Source organism: Betta splendens, chromosome 22 (genome assembly GCF_900634795.4).
Source record: "Betta splendens chromosome 22, fBetSpl5.4, whole genome shotgun sequence".
In the NCBI taxonomy this organism is placed as follows: Eukaryota; Metazoa; Chordata; class Actinopteri; order Anabantiformes; family Osphronemidae; genus Betta; species Betta splendens.
In genome coordinates, this window is record NC_040900.2 from 9,732,680 (window position 1) to 9,751,435 (window position 18,756).

At 43.8% G+C, this 18,756-nt stretch overlaps 1 protein-coding gene across 5 annotated transcripts; it reads right to left on the minus strand.

The window, feature by feature from the left end:
* Positions 1 to 5,486: 5,486 nt before the first annotated feature.
* On the minus strand, positions 5,487 to 18,028 carry letm1 (leucine zipper-EF-hand containing transmembrane protein 1). 5 transcript variants are annotated; one of them, XR_008693730.1, is made up of 16 exons: positions 17,658 to 18,027; positions 14,823 to 14,880; positions 14,214 to 14,703; positions 12,069 to 12,212; positions 11,816 to 11,953; positions 11,456 to 11,659; positions 11,210 to 11,329; positions 10,993 to 11,124; positions 10,750 to 10,908; positions 10,477 to 10,596; positions 10,343 to 10,366; positions 9,850 to 9,984; positions 9,560 to 9,753; positions 8,436 to 8,592; positions 8,038 to 8,294; positions 5,487 to 7,859 (listed from the first exon to the last, which is right to left on the minus strand). XR_008693730.1 is itself a non-coding variant. In XM_055505958.1 (15 exons), exons 1-15 carry the CDS (start codon positions 17,740 to 17,742, stop codon positions 8,142 to 8,144), a joined length of 2,295 nt encoding a protein of 764 aa, XP_055361933.1. In that variant the 5' UTR covers positions 17,743 to 18,028; the 3' UTR covers positions 5,487 to 8,141. The 5 variants fall into 5 exon arrangements, 4 of the variants coding, with proteins under 4 accessions (XP_055361933.1, XP_055361931.1, XP_028994966.1 ...); XM_055505958.1 differs by having other exon boundaries at positions 5,487 to 8,294; positions 8,436 to 8,574; positions 17,658 to 18,028; XM_055505956.1 differs by having other exon boundaries at positions 5,487 to 8,294; positions 17,658 to 18,026.
* Positions 18,029 to 18,756: the final 728 nt, after the last annotated feature.

Here is an 18,756-nt window from a genome sequence, read left to right on the forward strand (position 1 = left end):
ATTCATAGATTCATACCTGTGGGCTCCGCCGGATGCTGCGCGAGCAGTTCTCAGAGACGACGAACGGCATTAGCGCCGGGCAAAATGTTACCGTGCTGGGAAACTGCTGGAGGTGGCCCACATTGGGTCTGCAGGGCGACGTGAAGCGGGTCAGAACCAGAACCAAGGCTCGTTTTCCGGGCGGCTGGGTGCCACTTTAAAGCGCTGCGCTGCTGGTTGTGCACATTTTGGGCTCATTATGTTCAAATCCCACGTGAGCTGCCATCAGTTCTGTATCCTCTGCTGGCAGATACAGAGAATCAGACTCACAGCAGGGCAGCGTGCGTCTGCAGCGCCGTGTTAACCTGCCTGCAGACCTCCCGGAGCCTGATGTAGATGCAAAGTCCAGGGGAAACTTCAAAAAGGGCGACGCTTCACATGTTGTTTTGATGCTGGTTCATTTCGGGCTCTGAGTTCAAACATAAACATTTACCTGACTAAAGAATTACTGCAAAAATATGACCCTGCGCCCTTTTGATCTCGTGTCCTTATTTGGAAAATGCAAATATAGGCTTAAAGAGCTGAGAACCCACGACACAAATAATACTGAGGTCCACATGGCTTCGAGGGCCCGTGTGAGACCCTTCATCGGGCCACGTCTCGAGACGTAAGCTGGCAAATGTGCACCCGCACGTAAACGGCGGGGTCATAAGTAATGGAACGACGACGCAGAACTTCAAACGTCTAAACTTTCAGCTTAAAGTTCCCGGCTTTGACAAAAGTGTGGAATGAGTGTTTTCATGCAAACAAACCCATTTCAGGGGCTCATTAATAATGCAACAAATGCCAGACTGGTGCCGACCCGATGACATCACTTGCTGCTCACCTCTCTGGATATGAATTACAGCTGCGCGCTGATTCCACAGCAAGCTGCTATTTTATTTTCCTATGATAAAAACACTGTCAAATGTAAGTCGGAACGTTTTTTTGACACTAGTTGACGGATTGGAGTTCTGCGGTTCATCGCTGGGTAATTTCCCCAAAGAGGGATTGAGGGTCATTATCTCAATAGAGAACAGATCTTCGCCACCAAAGAGCCCAGATAATCGCATCTGAAGGCAAAAACCGCTGACTGCAAATTATGAAGCTTCCTGCCACACAGTCAGTGTTTTTGTCAAGGCGAGTTCTTCCTCTCCTTCATTATCTGCTTAAATCAGCGTGAGGATGGTGATGATGATGATGATAGCTCACTGTTCAGTGCTGAGCTCGGAGATGCTTGTGAAGCTGGAACCGAAGCTCTGGACTCTGTTTACCTCTGTCTCTATTTAAGCTGTGCGTTTTCAGAGTCTGTTTACAGTTGTAACGCTGCACAGGCGAATCAGCCATAATGGTGATAAAACGCTGATGATGGCCCTTAAAAAGCCGTTAGGGAGGGAGTTGCCAATTAGTGGGAGGACGCTGATTAAGTGGGAACGGCTGCATGTGCACACATCCAGTGGACGGTCCCTGTTTGCGTGACCTCATAAACTCACGCTGGAGTGAAGAGGGAGAAAGACTCAAGTGGATCCTTCAGCTGCAGTCATCCTTGCTCAGAGCAGCAGCAGCAGCAGCAGCAGCGGGGGATTGGTTCAGTCTCGTGCGTTTGTCAGCTGAACTCGGCGACGGCACCAGACTCCAGGACCCGCTAGAACTCCTAATGAGTCTCCGAGGAGCCGGCGGCGGCGCAGCAGCCAGGGAGGCCCCCTTTAAAGCTGCTCGCCGCTCCTCCTGCAGACATGCCAACGCTGCAGCTTGCATCAGGCTGCGCCACCTGCCACAGGACCACAGCCCCCCCAACCACCCCCCCCCCCCCCCCCCCCCCCCCCCCCCCCCCGTCTCCCTGCACCACGCCGCGATGCCGAGCAGCCGGCCAAAAGCTTGGCCTGCAATCACCTGAGAGCATCATCTGCATTTAAATTAAAAGCTCCCTCGTTGTTATTCCAGAGGTTCAGGCGCTTTCACGTCCGTCTGCTCTGTCTCGCCAGTGATGTATTTACAGTATGCGGCTCAGCCACAGCAGGTCCGGTGCTTTTATTTTCAGGCTATGAATAGATGTCATTAAAAGAATGGAACTTCCCAATATTTAAGATGATTCCAGCAAACAGAACAGCGCGTTTCCCTTCTGTTACAGGTGTAACACAGCGGTACTGCTGCCGCCGGCTATTACGTCTGCTGCAGATGTGGTGGTTGTGTGTTTTAGCAATGGAATCATTTAAAGTATTGATGAGTATTTGTGTTTATCATCCGGGTTATGGTCCTACCCAGTCTGCATGTGTCCTTGAAAAAACAACTAATCCAGCAGATTCAGAATCAAGGTGGGCGGCCATCTGCCTCGACCGGCTGGAATGAAACCGTAAGCGTATATATTGTTTGCTTAAGGCACGTAAACCTGCCTCCACCTCCACCTACGCACCTCATCCACATGCGCCACGCTCTGCATCCCCACAGTTCTCCTGCTTTTGTAACCACACTCCATCTTGTAGCTCAGCTCAGAGAAAAGGAGCACTTACATGTAGGGGCATTACTGTAGATGTCTGGAAGAGGTGAAACAACCTTTAACAGCCCATCATCACCTCTTGTGTGGGGTCTGTATGATGAGCAGCACTAAAGACTTGTCTGAGCTACAGGAGCTTTATAGCTTTTCAGAATGCACTTAAAGTAGCGATAAGAGGTCGTCACAAAGGAACGTGTGATGGGAGCGGGTGAGGAGATTTTTCTGCATTAGGATCCAACCAAGTAAGAAAGTTGTGGTTATCATTGCACACACTTTATCTCTGTTACCTCCCGGTCAGATGACACTTTGCTCCCCGAGGGAGGCCGCTGCAGCAATATTTTGAGTTCGCCGTTAAAACCAACCGCAGAGTTGAAAGGAACCCTGCAAAGAAACGCCAGCACTGTGTGAAACTCAAAGCGGCTCCCTTAAAAAACCCCCTCTGCGCGTCCTCCTTGCGACTTGCGAGGCTCTCCAAGATGTTCATCATCCTCCCTGGCTGATGCCGATCCCTGTGACCGACCACAGAGGCTGGGTGGCCCTGGGGTGACGAGCCAGGCTGTTTACACACGCCAGATAGGGAGGTCAGCGGCAGCCGGCGAGGCGGAGATGGATGTGTGTTTGGTCTGGACGGGAGACGCTCTCGCTCACAGAGAGGCCTCAGTGCACGTTTCCCACTAATGCGCAGAAAGTGAGCCAGCCACAAAACCAAATGTACCTTTAGAGCAGTCGGGGAGCGTTTGGCAGCACTGATGCTTCACGCTCCTTTTTATCAGAGGCCTTTTACTGCTAAAACCAGCCTGCACCACATTCCACGTCCAAAACCGCCGCGTCTCCACGCGAAACCACCGGATCTTATTCAGGAGGCGGCTTCACGTTGACGCATTACGAGTATGGGATTTTGCAACAAAGTCTATTATGTGAAAGGGAGTTTCACATGTTGGTGTAAAGTGGTGGCTCCTTGAAGCAGCTTTCTGCCTCTGTCTGAGCAGCGTTAATACGACCAGTGCCCATCTGATCGGGCACGACTGTTTAAAGTGCTGCAGTATCACCGTGACATGTGAAATAAGCAATTAGCCACTTTATTTCTAAATGGACCAGAGATCAGTGGCGTCGCTTTAACTGTAGCTGCAGACGTGGAAATGTACCAGGAGCAGGAAGGCTACACAATTAGAGGGAAGTCATTGGGTTGTAGTCCTTCATACCCGATGCAGAGAAATGCCTCTCAACTGAACCGACGCCCCCAAAATGTGCAAGGACAAGCGGTTTCCTTTATTTTCTTTTTCTCAGTTGCTGTGTCTGACCTTGTTCTGCTCATTCATCACTCACAGGACTGGGTTTGCCTGTAAAGCTCTGTTGCATACTGCCACCTAGAGGCCAGGCTGCAGAACACACCCAGCTGGCTCAGGTGCTGATGGTTTGAAGGGATCCTCTTGCTTTTATGCCGTTTTTATTCTACTGTTGTAAGAATGTTAATGTTTCCTTATTTATGGGTTTGAAGGATGCATTTGTTTTTATTTAACTAGGTTTGCCATTATGTGGTTTAATTTGACTCTGCCTGAGCATGAGTTGCCAAAGGCATAAAATAAACCTGACACAAACCAAACAGTCTATGATGCATGAAGCGCTAGTTTGTGTGACATGAGCAAAACACAGTGTAGAAACGCTCCGTTGCAGGACAAACACTACCCCAAAGCATCAGGATGAATGGGTTTGAAAACGCCTTTAATGGGTGAGACGAGCAGCTGCTGGAGGCGACAGAGCTCCAAGAGACACTGTGCAGTTGGTTTCAGGAGACGTACAACAGCGCGATCACAGCAGCTTCTGAACCATGCAGACGCCTCAGATGTTCTCAGTTCCCCGTTTACAAGCAGAGCCGGTTCTGGTACATGAGCAGAGCAGACAGACACAAGCCCTGTGATGGTTTACATTGATATGTGCAAGTGTGCGTCGATATGCGCATCTTCTGCATCTTCTCCTTTTACCTTAAAAAAAAAAAAGGTCCCTCTGTTGTAAAAAAGCTTTTTACAAAGCAGTGCATGAAGACAAACGTTCAACTGTCGTGAAAGGAACCGCGGTGACAAAATGACAACAACTCTGACAAAGCGACGAATCCTGCACAATAGGAATAAACTAACTTTAAATGCAGCACGATGAAAACTTTCAGCTTCTGTTTTCACCGTTTTGCTTGATATTGCACATCTAAACCTGGCTGTCAGCGTCGGTAACATACTAATAAAGTTGCTCCTCCTATGTTTAAAAAAAATAAACTAAAATGTAAATAATAGAAACACTGTTTCCAATAATGTGTGTAAAAACATGTCCTAATTACTTCAAGACATATTTTTACACCAGGCCTGACAAACTCCATGGTGATTTACTAACGTGGCTAAGGTCCCTGAAGCAGACAGCTCCTCAGATAAGTGCCTTCACACACGTTTCACCATCCTGACAAGCAGCCAGGACAAACACCTGGCGCCTCCCTGCTGAGCCGACTGGGATGAAGGATGCAAACAGGGAGCAGAAGGACCGTGGTAAAACATCCAGGGTGTCTGCAACGTTGGGGTCCACGTGCTTCAGACCTGTGGCTGCTTGTTTTAATAGTGCCACATAAAGTCTCTATGACATGCTTGGTAATCTTCAGCCTCTGTTCAAGGCTATATATTCATTTAAAGCTGTACATCTGTGCTCCCTTTCATTTTAACAGACCAGCGCACACAAACAGTTAAGAGCCACATCTCGCGTATTTAGTTTTGTCTCCAGCTCCGGTCTGTTAAAACAACCACTTAACACATAGTCCCTGGAAAATCAGCCTGCTTGCATTCCAGTGGCAGAGGACAGAGGTTGTGTGGCGAGGCCAGTAACAACTGAGGAATGAGGGCTAACTGCAAATGGCTGCGCGGTGGCATGTGGAGACACACATCCTAAAATGGTTGTGTGAAGTGATGCGAGATGGAAACCAGACGAGACAAATGAAAATGGTTCATTCAAAACACATTTATTTCGTAAATGTCTCCTTACACGTATACTTGATTTGTTTGGAAAAGGGGAATTTAAAGACTCTTCTTCAGGAGGAGATACTTTGAGTTTTCTTTTTAAGATTAACGCAAACTAGTTTTTTTGGCGCACATTGGAAATGTTGTGAATCCAACATTGTGAGAAAGGACAGTGGCTGAAGCTTCTCTAATCGTGCATTGTCACAACAAATGAGGTGCTTTCTGTCCTAATGCGAGCTCACACTCCCTGCAGGTACTAGGCTGATTATTCAGGATGCACACTGTAAATACAAAATAAAAAAAAACGTAAATGTCACCCTCTACAATTACATTTGGACTTTGGCTTCAGTCTTTCTTTCTTTCTGTCCCAAGCTGCCTTTATGAATGTTCAGAAGGTGAAACTCCTATTCTTATACATCCAGCAAGAAGACTGAATGGACCGAATGCAAAAACCCACATCAGTAGTCCTATCTTTCAGTCACGCTTTCCTGCCCATGGCCTGAGAATTCATTTCATCACAAATTAAACACTTGTCTCAGCTTAAAGATCAAAAAAGAACTAAGAAAAGAAAAACGGGATAATTAAAATACTTGTTCTTCTAGTGCACTAAATCCAAAACCCCTCCTCAAAGTCAACACTCTCCAGGGACGGCTTGTCTCATGGATTAACACATATCTAGTGTGTTGAGACCAGTGTGAATACTCTGCTGGAAGTTAAAGACAGTGAGCTAAAATCTGCTGTGTTTCTTCCTACTAGATCAAAGAGAAATCCCCAAAAGACAAACAGCTGATTTAAGCCGGCCCACGTACACAGCTCTCCCCCCAGGTGAGGCGCGCAGAAGCAAACTCTCTCCTGCTGAGTGTAATCGAGACGCTGTCACAATGTTCCTCTGACGTGTTTACACTAGCTGCTGATTTATAAAGGGGGGGTGGGGTGCCATGTCACGTCGGAGCATCGCTAACCTAAACACCACCATCCTCTGGAGCTGGCTGTGGCCCATGTATGGGGCAAGTGTTTACCCTGCACCCATCACTGTGAGCGGTCCCAGGCCAAGCAGAGCCTGATGGAACCCGATCCAACTTCCACAGCGGATTCCGGGAACGGTTGAAATAGAGCGACATCCACTCAGCGTTATCTCAAGTACCACTCTGTCATCCTCATTTACAACGGGACTCTTGCGGAGGATCAAGTCAGACCACGCACTACCTTTAGCATTTCAACAGAGGTGCCGGGGGGAGATTTGAAGCTTCTTTAGCCCAAGGAACCGCCGTTTACAACCCGGACACATCCGCGGCCACAGGACAAACAGAAACAGCGCCTACAAATCAAACTGTCTGATCTACAGCTGACTCATCCAGGCTTCTCCGGCCCACAAACAAAACTACATCAAGACAAAAATAACATAAAGGCTATAATAGTGTAGCAAAATCCTCAAAAATAAATAAACACAGTGTGTAATTGCTAATATGTGTCGAGAGAAGGCCACTTTGTATTTAAATCTATGAAAATAATCAAAATCTACAGTTGCCATATAACTGTTGTGCATAAAATTAATTACCTACATTCACAAAAAGCTATTGTTACCCTTTGATCAGACGACTGGAAACAACCAAGAATTACTTTTCGAAACAGAAACTAAAAAATAAACTACTGCTACACACAAACAACTGACCAACATTTGGTTGCTGGTTTATTTTGGTGTCTCTTTCTCATTATCATTAGTCTCTCACTTAATGTGCCAGTGCACGACTTTGGCATTTTACAGAGAACTAGAGTAAGCCAGATTTTGCTAAACTAAGAATTGAGAACCAAGATAATAAGTAAAAAAATTAAATATAAGAAATTACAGTACAGAAAATGTAATTATTGATGAAGATGCTGCTAAATTCAGTCCTTGGCTTTTAAAATAAAGTCATTCTTTATGTTTTAGGGAAAGTAATGAACCCAAAAGAATCCTTTTTCGGTTTGGGAATAATTATATACGTTTATAATTTCATCATCTGCACCCTTGCTTAATAGATTCTATGGAGGTCTTTGGTTGCAGCCACCGAGCTACCTGTCCTTGTTCACATCAGAAAATAACACCTTAAAATATGTTAGAATGACAGACAAGATGCTGTGTTGGAAAAACCGACAGAGGAAATAAAAGGTGGAATGATGGATCACTTATACTGTGCAAAGTTCAAAAATGATTTCTCACTTCTCTGAGATGATGACTTAAATGAAATGAAAGGCAGAACAGTTTGCCTCAAACCTGAAACTAGAGCTCCTCTCCAAGCAGTTCATTTCAGATTAAGTTTCTCTTTTTGCCAAGTCTTACCCTGGTGACCTTTGTGGTTTCACACCTGTGTTCCCTGTGTTAATAAATTAATTAGGAAAATTACACAAAAAGAAAGAATCAACATATCATATACGATCACTCCAGAAAACCCATAATAGTTGCTTTCCAATGTGCGTTTTAAAGGCAACAAGCCTTTTTCATTTTAAGTTTTAGGAGATAGTAAAATTACATTCTGGGAAGGTAGCTGTTACCTTGTGATTCTTTGTCTCAGTTTGTCCAGATCAATCTGATGTCCAGAGGTCTACTGTGACTAAGCTTGAGCCACTAAAGTCTTTCTTTTGTCAAGTTCCTGTGTTTATGGTACAAGAGTGGCTGCCTGCTCTTTCTCGCTCTTCTCTTTAGCCTTTTCCTTCTCGATCAGCTTCTCCTCCTTCTGCAGCATCACCATGATGTCGGCCACCTGAGAGGTGGAGATGTCGATGTCCTCTTTGTCGATCAGCTCCACCACCTGGAGGAACACAAAGCAGAAGAAACTCAATAGACATTAGGGACACAGCAACTGCTATGAGAACATTTTTCTACTAGTAACAACTGCAAATACTGTAATCCTACAAACTTTCTAAGTATATTAGTCGTTTTGTGAACCTACTTTGATGACATCATCAATGTCGATCTTCCCATCCTTGTTGTCGTCGAGCGCCTCAGCAATGCGCTGCAGCTTGTGCTCTGGAATGTTCTGGATCTGCCGCATGACGTTGATCAGCTCATCGATGCTGATGAGGTTCTCCCTGAAGGTGTAGAACAGACTGCATACAGGAAACGGTTACCAGGTTTGACAGGGCGTAAAATGTGGTGGAGCAGTCTGCTGCACAACATGCTGCATTCAAGGTTCCCAGGTCACGCCAATCAAATGGATCAAGTTGATTTCTTGTTTTCGCATCAGGTTAAATGTGGTGCAAACAACTTAGTTCATGCCGAGATGCCATGCAGCCCACTTAAAAAGAAGACAGGTTTAACCGATGATGAAAACCATCTTAAATAGTTCAAATCAAAGCAGTTTAAGTTTGAGCAACATCTATTGATCTAAGGAGGATTTATTTCATTTATGAAGAACCACAAAGTGCTCAGTTAAGTGAGGGCACAGCAACAATGAGACAGCACTGAGGTGTAAGGAGCAGAAACAGAGACTGGATGAGAAATGGCTGATCCTTCACAGCACAGTTTCAGCTAGGCTCAACAGCAACAGCAGTATTTGTCCTTTGTCTGACAAGCAAATGACAAATTACTATAGTTATGTGCCATCACTCTATGTGGCAATCAGTAACAGTTTACATTTTAGAAATAAGGAAACGAAATTTAGTTTTATTTGTACACTATTTCTGGGAAACCTTCTAATCCTTTTGTTTATCTCCACCATCATTTTACAGGGAAGTATGATAATGAGGATGACGACGATGATGATGAGGAGGATGACAGTTCCAAAAAAAATACAAAAACGTAATGCCACATAATCACATATTAAAATCCAAAACACTCCAGTTGTTAATGAAGCGTTAAGAGGATGATAAAAATCACAAAGGGGACACTCAGCCAAGGAACGTTGGGAATAATGAAGTTAGTCTTACCTTAACTTATCACTTTGTGAAATAATTGGTAATGAAGTTATAATTTAAATTTCACTAAGATGATTTCAATCATTTAGAAAAAGATTTGTTCCACATTTGAGACTTTTATTTGGAAAGAAGACATCACGGTGGTAAAACATGCTCTTACCCTACGGGTGGAGTGGCTCCACTATCCATCTTTCCATCCAGAATGACCTTGTCCTTCTCCAGCTCTGTGATGATCTTGTCGATGCGACCTATCATACGGTTCACTCTCCTAGACAGACGCTTGCTTGCCTTCGACTCCTCTAGTGCTTTCTCCTGGCCAGTCTTTGAAAGCTCCTTCTTTATCTCCTCCAGATCCTGGAAATCACACAGCACAATTCCAAACACACTTAAACATGTGCTGCAAACTGTGCACAGAACGGACCTACAGTAATTACTGTTTAAATTAGGCACCTCATTGTATTCCTGCACATCATCTTTCAGTTCCTCCAGTTCTTCTTTCTCCAGGGTCAACAGCTTCTTCTGCTCCTTGAGCTTCGAGCAGGCGTCACTCAACAGGTCAATCTCTTCTTTGGTAATTTCCTCACCCTGAAACACAAGAAAATCTCTAATCCACCTCCAAAAAAAACATCAAACTGTTTTTGCATGTAGGGTTCATGGACAAAGGAGGAAGCTCTAAGCCACTGGGGACCTCAACACAATCCTACAACGCATTATCAGATGATTTGGGAATTGTAGAATGGTTTAATTTAGGAAATGAAAGGTTCACTTAGTGACACCTCTGTCTAGAGATATGAGCACAGAGAAGAAGGAAAACTCCATACGCATGTGGGGGTCTACGCCACATCTGGGTCAGCTTAGTGACAGACCAGATGATGTGCATGCTAGGACACTAAACTTGTACAGAAGTGAGGGACATTTGGGAGGAGACTATATAAAATCTAACCTGGTAGCGCAGGAGTGTCTGCCACTGTTCAAAGTTTGTGGTACAGATAAGACAGAATTAAGACAGAAATAAAATGAAATAAATAAACGCGTTGCAAGGAGTCTGCTCGCTTCACTGTATAAATCAGCCGTTACCTTGATTCCCTCGAGGACAGGTGCCGTGTCCCTCAGTGTCTCAGCCATCTCAGCTTTGGACAACACTGGCTCCGCCTCGCTCTGCTTTGCCCGCTCTGCTTCAAGCTCAAACTCGCCCTCCTGCAGAATAAGAGAAACCAAATTACCAATATTACAACGCCTCTCTGCTGCTCTACCAACAGGAGGATTCTTTAGAGGACAGAAAACTAACAATACTACTAAAAACAAACAAATGGAGCTAAATTATGAAAAAGGCCCAAAGAGGGCTGTTACCCTGGCAGCTTTCTCTGCAGCATCAGCCAGCCTCTCCATCTCCCTGTCCTTGTTGTCCTGGCGTATGGCCGCCTCCTCCTGCAGCATTGTCTCCACCTTGGTCTTATTGTCTACTTTGGAGAGCTCCAGCTCTGCCGCCATTAACTGGGCTTCCTTTGTCTAGATAAGGAAGAAAAGAGAAGATTCGCTGTGGTTTGGGTCCTTCTTTAATAAATCTTTTAAATTCCAGTTTTTGTAACCCACCACCATCTCGGGAAGCGTTTGCAGTGTGGTCTTCAGCTGGTCGGCTGGAGACAGGGTGTCTGGGAGGTACATGGCTCGAGACAGCAGCAGCAGAGACGTAGGGATCTGCTGGTTCAGATGCAGCTCCAGCCACTACAAGCAGAAACATACCCATCATTATGACAAGGGAGTCATAGACCATGGTCTTCTGGGGGGGTCTGCATTTATTGTCTTTTACCTGGCTGAGTTGTTCTCTCAGTCGGTCCTCTGTGACACCGAGAGATCTCATCCCTCTGACGCGACAGGCTGCCTGTACCTCGTTCACATTCAGACTCTCCACCCCTTCCTCTGCAATCAGCTGGGCAAGCAGATCAGAGTAAATGGAGACATTGTTGATTGCTGTTTTTATTTCAGTCTGTATGAGAGTGGCGCTCGCCGTTCAGTTCTCACAATGATTAGGGAAAACATTATGCCAGTTTTATACCTTGTCGTCAGCACGGATGGCCCTAAGCTTCATAATGAGCTGAAAGCGGAGGAAGTTGTTGGTCCCAATGGACTGAAGCTCCAGGAGACGACAGAGAGCCACAAGCTGAGGTCTGGTCAGGTTGTCCAGCGTCAGCTCATCCTCAAAAAGCTTGGAAAATTTCAGGATCTGCTCATTACTGGGACGCTCCCCAGAGTCACGAATCTGCAAAGATGAAGGAATGAGCTCTAGTTCATCCCTATACACTGGACGCCAAATTTAGAGATGCAAAAAGCCAGTGAGCATGACAGTATGACAATCAGCAGGTAAAAGACACAAGCTTATTCAACAGCAGAGGGCAGAGCTGAGTTGAACACCAACCTTCTGAAAGAAGGTAGAGAACTCCTCAGTCACGTCGCCTTGAGCAGCCTTGTTCCTCAGAGCAATCTCCTCGATGGTGTCCTGCAAGAACTTGGCCATCTCCAGCTTGACCCTCAGCTCCTTTTTCAATCTCTCCTCCTAAAACGACAGTTTACCAATCAAGTCATGTTTTTAAACCTCCTCGAGGTTGTAAACACCTCGTCAGGATTCTGGGTAAAATCGACAGTGCATGTCATGTTGCTTGCTTGATTACCTTCTTTGACTGTGTCTCAAAGGTGGACGGCAGCATGTTGGGGAAGAGTTTCAGGGCTACAGGGAGAAGGAACTCCATAAAAGGGACAATAATGAAGACCAGGAAGGGAAGAAGTCTGAAGACGTCTGCACACGTTCTGAGAAACTGCAGAGAACAAAAGAAATGTAACATTGGTAGTGAAGTAATCTATAGGACGTTGAAAATGATGCTGGGAAATATGAAAGTGCTTATTTCGACATTCAAATGATGCCAGAGTTGGCACTGATAAACATCACTCCATTCCAAGTCTCTGCATTGGCTGCCTGTGTGTTTTATAAATCATTTCAACATTCTTTTACTGGTCTTCAAAGCTCTTAATTATCTTAAAGTTAGAATTAAAACACACAGTGGATATGGAACAACGTACCTGAAGACCTGAGGTCTGCAAAAAGCCTTGAAATTTTTAAAAATAAACTGAAAACTTACTGTTTAATGTGGCTTTTAGATAACTCTCATTCATTTTTATAAGATTCATTCATCAACTTCTGCTCTTACCTTTACCTTTATATAGTTCTAATCTATAATGTTTTCTTTAAGATTGTCCGTTCCTGTTTTAGCATGTTGTGCTGTATGCTTTATTGGTGTTTTTACGTATTTTCTTATTTCTTTTAAACCTTCATCTGTGTTTAACCTATAGGGTATCTGTGTATTTTTATATACGAAAAGTGCTTTGGAAATAAAGGTTGATTGATTGATTGACTGAGAGCTGTGCACATCCTGGGCTGTTGTATGAGTATGTCTCCAGCAGAGAGCAGCAGTGGGGGGAGACGACAGCAGCAAGTCTTTCTTTGTCTTTTAGCTTCAACAGTCCACACTTTTTAACCCTGTGCCTAAACATCACTTGAGCAACACAAACCTTCTAATTCAGTGCTACAACAATTGAATGTAGGTGTGTAAACCAAAGTGAACACTCTGCCGTACAGGGCCCCAAAACAGTGCACTTGAGCCAACAGGAAGCACATTTGTTCAGGCCAAGACTGAACAATTCTCAGAGTGCAGAGGTACCAGCCGGACACTGGTTTGGTTCATTGTGCAGCTATCCAGCCATGGTTTGCTGACTGTCCTTGAACAATCCTCACAAGCCATCTACAGAAAGGGGAGAAGGCCAAAACACGAGTCCTCTTTTCTCTCCACTCTACACCTGCATGTCAGTGGAGCAGTAGGGTGAGGGATTTGGGGCAGCCTGAGTGAATAGGCCTTTGTCTGGGAGTCTATTGACATGTATATCATCTCCCTGAGTTCCGCATCAAAGGAGGGAGGGGGTGACCGATTAAAATGGAAGGAGCCTTAAACGGAGCCCTGGGTATTGTGAGTGAATATGAAAAGGAGGAGATTAAGGAGGCAAAGCTAGTCCAGGTTCGATGAATGGGGTGTAGATGGGTTCAGGACATTCACTCCGAGGGAGTCAGCTGCATTTGAAAAGGTGCAGATGCTAAGATGGTGTGAACCTCATGGGAGGAAACTCTGGTCATCATCAGCACTGACCCACAGCTACTAACACTTTTCTTAGTTCTTGTTTTTATGGCACAACCATAGTGAGTTTGGTGTCTGCTGAATTCATATATCGTAGCGCTCTGTGTTTGAATTGTTTACTACTTTTTTAATGTAATGATATTAAGTTGTGAAAGATGCTAAATCTAGTAAAAGTAATATGATTATGATCTACTAAAAGTGTTTATGCAAATTACAGGCGAAACAATGAAAAAAGGACCTGAAAAGCCTCAGTGAAGCTAACTTTAAATGGCGTTTTCTAAATAAAGCCACAACACATAATGCTTCAGCTTGAGGAGCTTTAAACAAGTAGCACAATCTGCTGAGTGTCCGGTGAGCAAACACTCAGCATGCAGCTCATTTCTATAATTAATCCCATTAGCCTCAAGAAGCTGCGGATTAAACGTCGAAGAACAAGATGTCTTAGCTGTCAGACCTGAATCGTTGCCAAGTCATCCCTGATCTCTAAAGCCATGTTCTCTAAAGGCTGAGTCACAGGAGAAAACAGCTGAAGCCTTCCAGGTTTACAACAATAAGTTCATAATCAGCAATATTTCCCCAGAGACACCTTTTGAATTTATAGTTTTCTGATTCTCCCTTTCGTATCTGTCCTACCTGTCTTCTTTCTCTGCGGGACAGGGCGTTGCCGTTCAGGACCCTCCATAACATTCGTCCTGCAATGGTAGTGTCAATCCATAACAGCCTGAAGCCATGGTAGTAGTGCTTGATTTCATCCACCACCCGCTGTCTAATTGTCAGTCTCACAGGTTCCGCGTCCAGTGTCGGGCTGTACACCGGCCCTCCTTCCTCCAGCTTCTTCTTGTCTTTTAGCGAACGCAGTGACTTCTCCACTTTCGAGTCGTCCCATCTCCTCCTGGAAGTGTGTATCCACCGGACACCATACATGTGCTGCGGTCGCGCCATTGTCCACTGGGCCCCTGATGTAATTGCAGGGTGTAGTGACGAAGTGGACCCCAACACGAAAGCACAGTACAGTCGCTGAGAGTCTGGGCCCTGGTAGGGGCCCACACATCCGTCTGACAGGGGAAACGATGGACCGGAAGATGAGACCTGGGGCAAACGACCAAGCTGGAGGGCATCAAGTCTAAGGAAACAACAATGGATTAAAGATAATTGCAATTCAGAGACCCCTTTTTTATCATTTTTAGGATATTGTACAAAAGAGCAAACAAAATATACGAGCCAATCATTTTACTGGCTTACTTTTGAATGGAGAGTCTGAGTGCTGTGCAGCTGAAACACGCACCATCTTGCAGTTTTCCTGAAAAGAAGAAAAAAGACATGCGTTGTGCTAATAAGCCATTAGACAGATAGGGGAGCACACAGAGCACTCTCAGCTGCTGATGAGCAAAGGAGTAGCTCATACATTTGCAGCTATCTGGTCCCACGCTCTAATGCAACATGATTTCAGAACCCACTGACACCAACTATGACCCCAGCAACAAAAATCACTGTAGATCTGTAGGATTATGCAAAAATGAGAACAAACAAGAGAATAGTTCCAGTATCACCAATGGCAACATATAACTTCACATACTGTAGAAGTTCCAGAAAACTAATATTATGGACACTTCGTAACTGACTTTAAGCTCAGCCAATGACAGATTAATCCTTCGTAAAGAAATCGTCAGACTTAATACGGTTTTAAAGGAAATTGGACTCTAGAAAAAGAATTTTATTTGTGCATATCTTCACAGTGATTTGTCTTGGTGGCCAGGATATTCACAACCTCTGGGCCACAAAGTCACACAGTGGGGGGGCTCCTGAACCCCCCACTGGCGCTGTCTTTATGTACATGCAGAGAGAGGGTGGAGTGGTGAGACACTTGGAACCAATCATCTCAGAGCAGACGACCTAGCCACACCCTTCCCCTGATTCTCACATGGCCTCCTGGAATGAATCCAGCAAGGCCTGGCTGAACACTGCAGACTGTGGCTAGTGGCCAAGAGTTTACTGGAACAGTGTCACCTTTGTGGCTGAGCGGCTGACTACAGTAGCTCACAAAGAAAAACCTGGAAATACAGTACATGACCTGACTCTATACCGCTTGCCTGGGTTGTAAACACTGCTACAGTATTTGTTCTGTGGGTTCATCCCTCTGGTATTTATCATTTTTCCTTTCACATTTATTGAAACTCAGTCGTGTTTCTTAGGCAAAATGTCTACTGTCCTTAATTTTAATTTGAATGCTATTAAAATTACTTAAAAATAGATCTATAATATCTAATTCATTCACATCTAAAACTGAAGTAGGTCAGAGTTAGGTCAAGCTCAGCTGTGTCCCTTTCACTTTTACATGCTGCAACTCACTCATGTGTGACCTGAAGCCTGCAGCTGCCTGGCTATGAGTGCCTAAATGGTAGTCTAGTAACACTTCCTTGCACAGTGTGTGAGCAACATATCACCAATCTGAGACCTTGAGTCAGCGTTAAAGTGCTCCCATAAAGACACAATTTGGCTTTTTAATTTGTATTTGCAGCAGTTTAACATTATAGAGGATTATATGTTCAGACTGTGTTTTATTTTGTTATGCTCAGCGCATCTAAATGCATCTTTGCTGGCTTGTATTTGTCAGGCATCTCTCACGATGCTCACAAACGATGACATTTTTGGGTCATGGATGGCATTCCTTGGTTTATACTGAATTTTTGCATGGAGACTGTTTGGGCTTCTAAGCAGTCAGCACTGACTACTCATTATCATACTATTTACTCACAGTAAGTTGATGGTTATTCCTGGGGAAAAGGAGTAGGGGTTAACTATCAATAGCTCAGTGGGATGTGACCTCCACTTATTTTGTATTAAATAACTTGTATCTAGATACTTATTTATCATTTCTTGTCTATAGCGGCTATAAGGTGTCTATAACATTTGTTGCAGAATATGATGTGCCAGCTCAACTATAAGCATGTGAGAAGACCTTTGTTTTTATAGACATTAAGGGACATTAAGCGAAAATTAAGCCTAATTTAAGTCATGTTTTGTTATCGGGGCACTGGCCTTTCCTCATGTTAGCACTGCAATTTGTCTGATAATCTGGGCCTAAAGCCAAGAACACGATCTCAGTTCATGAAGTGCAGACAGACAAATCCCATTTATGAGCCTGTCATCTATTTATACCCAGCTTTAATGCACTAACCAAACTACAGAATTAAATCATTTCTTCTGTCTATCATTATCTGCTACCTATATCGCCACTGTCTGACTATTTGATAAAATGTATATTAAACAGTGGTAAGTGCAAATTAATAAATCACCTAATTGTCTACACTGGTTGTACAATGGTTACCCCAAGGCTTATCAAAGGAGATATGAAACTTCACAGTTGCAGTGAAGCCACACTCAAATTGAGCAAGGTCCAGTTCACCACAGTGGAAAGACAAAATCTAAGCAATGTGGTCAGTAAATATAACATCATACAAAACTAAAACTATAATATAAATCATTATAACTCTGGCTATAATATAACAGCACAAGGAAAATCATCATCATTTCACAACATTGTCCAAATATTTAAAAATTAAATGTGTTCTATTGTGAAAAAACAGAGGGGTATTTTAGATACAGATCCATTTGTGTTTACAGAAACAAATGGACTTAGACTTATTTTCTACGTGAGGACGTCTTGCGGATGCTAAACAGACACAAGGGAACCTGTCTTTCATTAACTTCATGACAAAAGCTCTCCAACATTGACCATCTGACCTGGGATAAACCTGGATCCTCAAACGTGTTTGCTGCTATTTTAATCTGAACAGAAAGGTGTGGTTCCTTAGAAAACCCTGTGGGGTGAAGTAATCGTACAACATTAATGCTAGATGGTTACTAATTTATAGCTGTAAAATAATAAAGTATCCGCTATTCAAAGTGAATAGCGCGTGAACTACACCTTGAGTCAGTTCGTTCCCACAAACCCAAACCGGGCTAACCAAGGAATACCTGTCCGACACATGTAGATGCTAATAAAACTATGCTAACAGCTAGCCTTACTTCATCATAGACAAAGACAAACTGTGAGAAATAAACATCGAAACTTACCTTTGCCTTTCCTGAATTCACTCTTTAATGATCGTGAGGTTTTCATTAAAGGTCCCCGGGACCTTGTAAACAGGATTAACGCCATCAGCAAGCTTGCGTTTGCCTGAACTTAACACCTTTAACGGTTACTACAAGTTATAAGCTAGCTAGTAGGTTAACCACTGACCGTTTGTTCACGGTATCGAAACTGAACACCGGCTAACGCGTACGCAGAGAAACCGAAATCTGTGTACGTCTATAACAAGCTACGGCACACATGTAACTGTACATGGGAAGATTTAGTCCATGACATGCCCTTCAGTGCTACGCGGATGACAGCTAGCCGGGCCAGTCTCCCGAGTGACGTCAAACCGGTGTGCGCATGGGTGTTGCAATCACTGTAAGGACAGGAGAGATTTCCGGTTTGTTTATAAAAATAAAAGCTCTACAGGCATTAAGAAGAATTTATGGAAAATTGAAGTATTGGGTTACACGGTTTTATGTAATTTCCTCAATTTAAAGTAATTAAACAATACATGTAGCCAACGCAACACACTATATAAATAGCTGACCTTACGTTCACATCCTTATGATTTATAGATTGCAATTGTACTTTGAAAAGATAAGTTTAGCCGGAAAATTAATTTATTTAGCCCCCTATCCTTCCCTGTCGGTACTACAGGCTTGAATTAACTGAAGGCCTTACATATAATCAATAGATTAAATATGCTTTTGTGAATTTAATAATAATATTTAAATATTTACTGTCTGTATATGTGTGTATATAAATGTTTTTATATTAAATATAAAATTTATTTTTGCTTGAATTTTTAGGCCGTGTTATTATACATGCACTGTACTAGGGATTATACTGACATTAATATGTCGTAGTTTGCAATCGTAAACTTGTTGCTATGTGCTTAGTAAGTACACATGTGTGAATAGGGAAATGAACCAAAAGATACAATAAGCATTTAGTCCGCTTACGTTATTATAGTAAGACTGACATACTCCTGGGAGCATTAATGATTTTAGGAAAAAACGTGGAAAAGTGCTGCTGCGCTGGAAAACGTACGGAGACACCGGGTCCGCTACTTCCTACGGTTGGTTTTTTGAACGG

Bases quoted from the DNA above. Each gene is read 5' to 3' on its own strand.
- letm1 (XM_055505956.1), bottom strand. From the start codon at position 17,742: ATGGCGTTAATCCTGTTTACAAGGTCCCGGGGACCTTTAATGAAAACC. The intron at 11,330-11,455 runs GTATAAAACTGG...CTGCTTGCCCAG, and splicing joins CCATCCGTGCTGACGACAAG to CTGATTGCAGAGGAAGGGGT. The intron at 9,985-10,342 runs GTTAGATTTTAT...CTTGTGTTTCAG, and splicing joins AGACACTCCTGCGCTACCAG to GGTGAGGAAATTACCAAAGA.